The sequence below is a fragment of the Pecten maximus genome, unplaced genomic scaffold (genome assembly GCF_902652985.1).
Source record: "Pecten maximus unplaced genomic scaffold, xPecMax1.1, whole genome shotgun sequence".
Taxonomy (NCBI): domain Eukaryota; kingdom Metazoa; phylum Mollusca; class Bivalvia; order Pectinida; family Pectinidae; genus Pecten; species Pecten maximus.
The window spans coordinates 1-5,247 of record NW_022982088.1 but is presented as its reverse complement, the minus strand read 5'-3'; the positions used below and the strand labels follow the sequence as shown (position 1 = coordinate 5,247).

Sequence of the window (5,247 nt, the reverse complement as noted above, 5' to 3'; positions counted from 1 at the left end):
AAATAAAGTCAGTTACTGTAAATTTTATTTTCATTGAATAACAAGAAATGTAACTTTTTTTCCCCTGAATTTTCTAAATGCTTTATCACCAAATAACTTAAAAGTTCTGATCAAACTTTCTTTTGCCTTTTCCTTTCTGTTAAAATCATAGTTTTTAGAGAAATTATTCTAGTTCTTTATTTGAAACATACAGTCATTTCAACTGATATTTATGTAATTATTTCAATAACATTTATTTTGAATTTATTTGAATTTAAATCACACAAACATTTCCAACTGGTACTACCTGAAGTGGTTACCGGTTATGCGGAGTGACAGTTTGATATCATGCTGAATTTTGATGTTCAGCTCTTCTTCAGAAGACAGACTTTACATATTAAGTGGTCTGTTCATTTATTCAGAGTTATTGGCCTTTTGTTGTGTTTTTTGTCCAGACCATACAGCATATATACTTACTGTTCTACAATATCCATATTTTGTATGTAATTTCTGTTGAAAAAGTGGGTGTTTCATACTGATTATAAAATTTATATCATGTGTTGTAATGTACATGTATACAGAGTAATGTCCCTTTGTTGGTTTGAAAGGTAATTCAAGTCAAAATTAGTTTTAATTATTGATTATGAGGGAATTAAAAACATTTATTTTTTGAGATATTGACTGTTTGTGTGGGCATATATTGACACTGGTGCTGGACACGGCCATCAGTTTAAGTTTAAATATTGTTGATTTTTTTTCTGGCTCATTTCAAATTTTAAACACCGAAGACATGTAAAATTGCAATAGTTGCTTATGGTAATCAGTTATCTGATGTTCTTTAACACAGATGAATGAAGGAGAACAGGCCTCCCTGCTGACGATGTTTTCTTTAGATGGATTATCTTTGTCTGTGGTGAGCGAGGCTTATGAGGAGGTTGCCCTGGTCAGTGTGTCCAGCATGCCAGCCATGTGGCAGATTGAGGTCAAGAACAAACTCAAGGTCCTAGAGGATGTCACCTTGGTGACCTGGTTAGAGGATAAATGGATCCACGGGCTGTCCCAGGCCAGTCTAGAGGATCGGATAGAGGTAAGTGTCAGGATAGAGGACACAGTCCAGAGGTCAGGAAAGGGGTCACGGTAGGGGTCACAGTATAGAGGTTATAGAGGTAAGTGTCAGGACAGAGGTCACAGTCCAGAGGTCAGGAAAGGGGTCAAGGCTGGGGTCACAGTATAGAGGTTACAGGATAGAGGTACAGGCCAGAGCCTAGGATAGAAGTTTCATTTTAGAGGATCAGATAAGGGTATGTTTAAGGATAGAGGTCACAGTGCAGAGGTCAGGATAGGGGTCACAGGATAGAGGTCAGACTAAATGTCTGGATGGGAGGTCACAGTCCAGAGCTCAGGATAGGATTAACAGGATAGAAGTCAGGATAGTGGTCACAACCCAGGTGTCGGGATAGGGGTCACAGGAGAGAAATCAAGATAGAGGTCTGTAAGGGTAGGGGTCACAGGAGAGAGGTTACAGGATAGAGGCTAGGATAGAAGTTGATGTCTACAGGTCAGGAGAGAGTGAGGTCACAGTCTAGATTGAAGTCATAGTCTAGAGTTTAGTATTGAATAAGGTCACAGTCTAGAGGTCAGGATAGACCAAGGTCACAGTCTAGAATTCAGTATAACACAAGGTCACAGTCTAGGGGTCAGGATAGGCCAAGGTCACAGTCTAGAGTTTAGTATAGAATAAGGTCACAGTCTAGAGGTCAGGATAGACCAAGGTCACAGTCTAGAATTCAGTATAACACATGGTCACAGTCTAGGGGTCAGGATAGGCCAAGGTCACAGTCTAGAGGTCAGTATAGAAAAAGGTCACAGTCTAGAGGTCAGGATAGACCAAGGTCACGGTCCAGAGTTCAGTACAGAATGAGGACAAAGTCTAGAGGTCATGTTAGACTAAGGTCACAGTCTAGAGGACAGAATATAGGTTACAGTCATGAGGTCAGGATAGAGATCAAAATTTGAAAGGATAGTGGTTACTCTCTACAGGCCACAATAGAGGTCACAGGTGGACTTAACTAGTCACATTAGAGGTCACAGGTGGACTTAACCTCTCTCTACAGGTCACAAGAGGTCACAAGTGGACTTAACATGTCACAATAGAGGTCACAGGTGGAATTAACTAGTCACAATAGAGGTCACAGGTGGACTTAACATGTCACAAAAGAGGTCACGGGTGGACCTAACTAGTCACAATAGAGGTCACAGGTGGAATTAACTAGTCACAATAGAGGTCACAGGTGGAATTAACTAGTAATAATAGAGGTCACAGGTGGACTTAACTAGTCACAATAGAGGTCACAGATGGACTTAACTAGTCACAATAGAGGTCACAGGTGGACTTGACCACTGTATACAGGTCACAATAGAGGTCACAGGTAGTTATTCCTTTTCCAGTCTTCATTACATTATTAGCTCACCTGCCCGAAGGGCAAGTGAGCTTATGCCGTGGTGCGGCGTCCGTCGTCCGTCCGTCCGTCCGTCCGTCCGGCCGGCCGTCCGTCCGGCGTCAACTTTTTCATTTAAACAACTTCTTCTCAATAACCAAGAGGCCCAGGGACTTGATATTGGGCCTGTAGCATGCTGGGGTGAAGGGCTACAAAGTTTGTTCAAATAAATGACCTTGACCTTCATTCAAGGTCGCATGGGTCAAATAGGCTATAATCTTCAAACGACTTCTTCTCAATAACCAAGAGGCCCAGGGACTTGATATTGGGCCTGTAGCATGCTGAGGTGAAGGGCTACCAAGTTTGTTCAAATAAATGACCTTGACCTTCATTCAAGGTCGTATGGGTCAAAAGGCTATAATCTTCAAACGACTTCTTCTCAATAACCAAGAGGCCCAGGGACTTGATATTGGGCATGTAGCATGCTGGAGTGAAGGGCTACAAAGTTTGTTCAAATAAATGACCTTGACATTCATTCAAGGTCACATGGGTCAAATAGGCTATAATCTTCAAACAACTTCTTCTCAATAACCAAGAGACCCAGGGACTTGATATTGGGCCTGTATCATGCTGGGGTGAAGGGCTACAAAGTTTGTTCAAATAAATGACCTTGACCTTCATTCAAGGTCGTATGGGTCAAATAGGCTATAATCTTCAAACGACTTCTTCTCAATAACCAAGAGGCCAAGGGACTTGATATTGGGCCTGTAGCTTGCTTGGGTGAAGGGCTACCAAGTTTGTTCAAATAAATGACCTTGACCTTCATTCAAGGTCACATGGGTCAAATAGGCTATAATCTTCAAACGACTTCTTCTCAATAACCAAGAGGCCCAGGGACTTGATATTGGGCCTGTATCATGCTGGGGTGAAGGGCTACCAAATTTGTTCATATAAATGACCTTGACCTTCATCCAAGGTCACATGGGTCAAATAGGCTATTATCTTCAAACAACTTCTTCTCAATAACCAAGAGGCCCAGGGACTTGCTATTGGGCATGTAGCATGCTGGAGTGATGGGCTACAAAGTTTGTTCAAATAAATGACCTTGACCTTCATTCAAGGTCACTTTGGTCAAATAGGCTATATTCTTCAAACGACTTCTTCTCAATAACCAAGAGGCACAGGGACTTGATATTGGGCATGTAGCATGCTGGGATGAAGGGCTACAAAGTTTGTTCAAATAAATGACATTGACCTTCATTCAAGGTCACATGGGTCAAATAGGCTATAATCTTCAAACGACTTCTTCTCAATAACCAAGAGACCCAGGGACTTGATATTGGGCCTGTATCATGCTGGGGTGAAGGGCTACAAAGTTTGTTCAAATAAATGACCTTGACCTTCATTCAAGGTCGTATGGGTCAAATAGGCTATAATCTTCAAACGACTTCTTCTCAATAACCAAGAGGCCAAGGGACTTGATATTGGGCCTGTAGCTTGCTTGGGTGAAGGGCTACCAAGTTTGTTCAAATAAATGACCTTGACCTTCATTCAAGGTCACATGGGTCAAATAGGCTATAATCTTCAAACGACTTCTTCTCAATAACCAAGAGGCCCAGGGACTTGATATTGGGCCTGTATCATGCTGGGGTGAAGGGCTACCAAATTTGTTCATATAAATGACCTTGACCTTCATCCAAGGTCACATGGGTCAAATAGGCTATTATCTTCAAACAACTTCTTCTCAATAACCAAGAGGCCCAGGGACTTGCTATTGGGCATGTAGCATGCTGGAGTGATGGGCTACAAAGTTTGTTCAAATAAATGACCTTGACCTTCATTCAAGGTCACTTTGGTCAAATAGGCTATATTCTTCAAACGACTTCTTCTCAATAACCAAGAGGCACAGGGACTTGATATTGGGCATGTAGCATGCTGGAGTGAAGGGCTACAAAGTTTGTTAAAATAAATGACATTGACCTTCATTCAAGGTCACATGGGTCAAATAGGCTATAATCTTCAAACAACTTCTTCTCAATAACCAAGAGGCCCAGGGACTTGGTATTAGAGCTGTAGCATGCTTAGGTGAAGGGCTACCAAGTTTGTTAAAATAAATGACCTTGACCTTCATTCAAGGTCACAGGGGTGAAATCGGCTTAAATCTGTAAACAATAATTTTGCGATAGCCATGAGCCTCCGAGACCTGATAGTAGGCCAATAGAATGTTGAAATAGTAGGCCAATAGAATGTTGGAATGAAGGACTAGAAAATTTATTAATATGAATAAACCTAGCTTACTATGATATTTGAATAAAGAGGTAATCAGCATAGTATCTGTAGAAATGACTTCAATCAACTTCAAAGTTGCTGTAGAGCCAGGTGAGCGATACAGGCCCATTGGGCCTCTTGTTAAGTTACAAATATTGCATGTGATGGGCATCATTTTAGATTTCAGTGAACATTGATTACTGTCCCTGGCAAATTTATAATCTAGTCAAATACATACAACTATATTCAACAAATACAATAATGTGTTAATTACAGATATTTACTGATAAATGTCATGGATGGAAGCTTAAGGGTATAGTGGTTTATGGTTGTAATACATTGTCCAGTATACCATTCTGTCTGCTGCTTGTTAAGTTCTGGAAATATATCTTTGATTGACAGGTGGACTTTGCCAACATGCGGATGACCAAGCCTTACATTGGAGATTTGTGCCGTGTGTGTCCACCTGGGATGTTGTTCCAGTACAGGAGATCTGAGCACCAGACATTCATACATGCCAAAGTCCACCATATACAGGTAATATATATCACATACAGGTAAT

General features: G+C 41.1%; 1 protein-coding gene across 1 annotated transcript; it reads left to right on the top strand.

Annotated features, from left to right (window-relative positions):
- Positions 1 to 341: 341 nt before the first annotated feature.
- Positions 342 to 5,222, top strand: LOC117320349 (the record flags this gene model as incomplete). The annotated part of the gene is made up of 2 exons (XM_033874957.1): positions 342 to 1,066; positions 5,088 to 5,222. Coding segments are annotated over exons 1-2 (375 nt in total), but the record flags the coding sequence as incomplete, so codon positions are not given.
- Between the last annotated feature and the right edge of the window lie 25 nt (positions 5,223 to 5,247).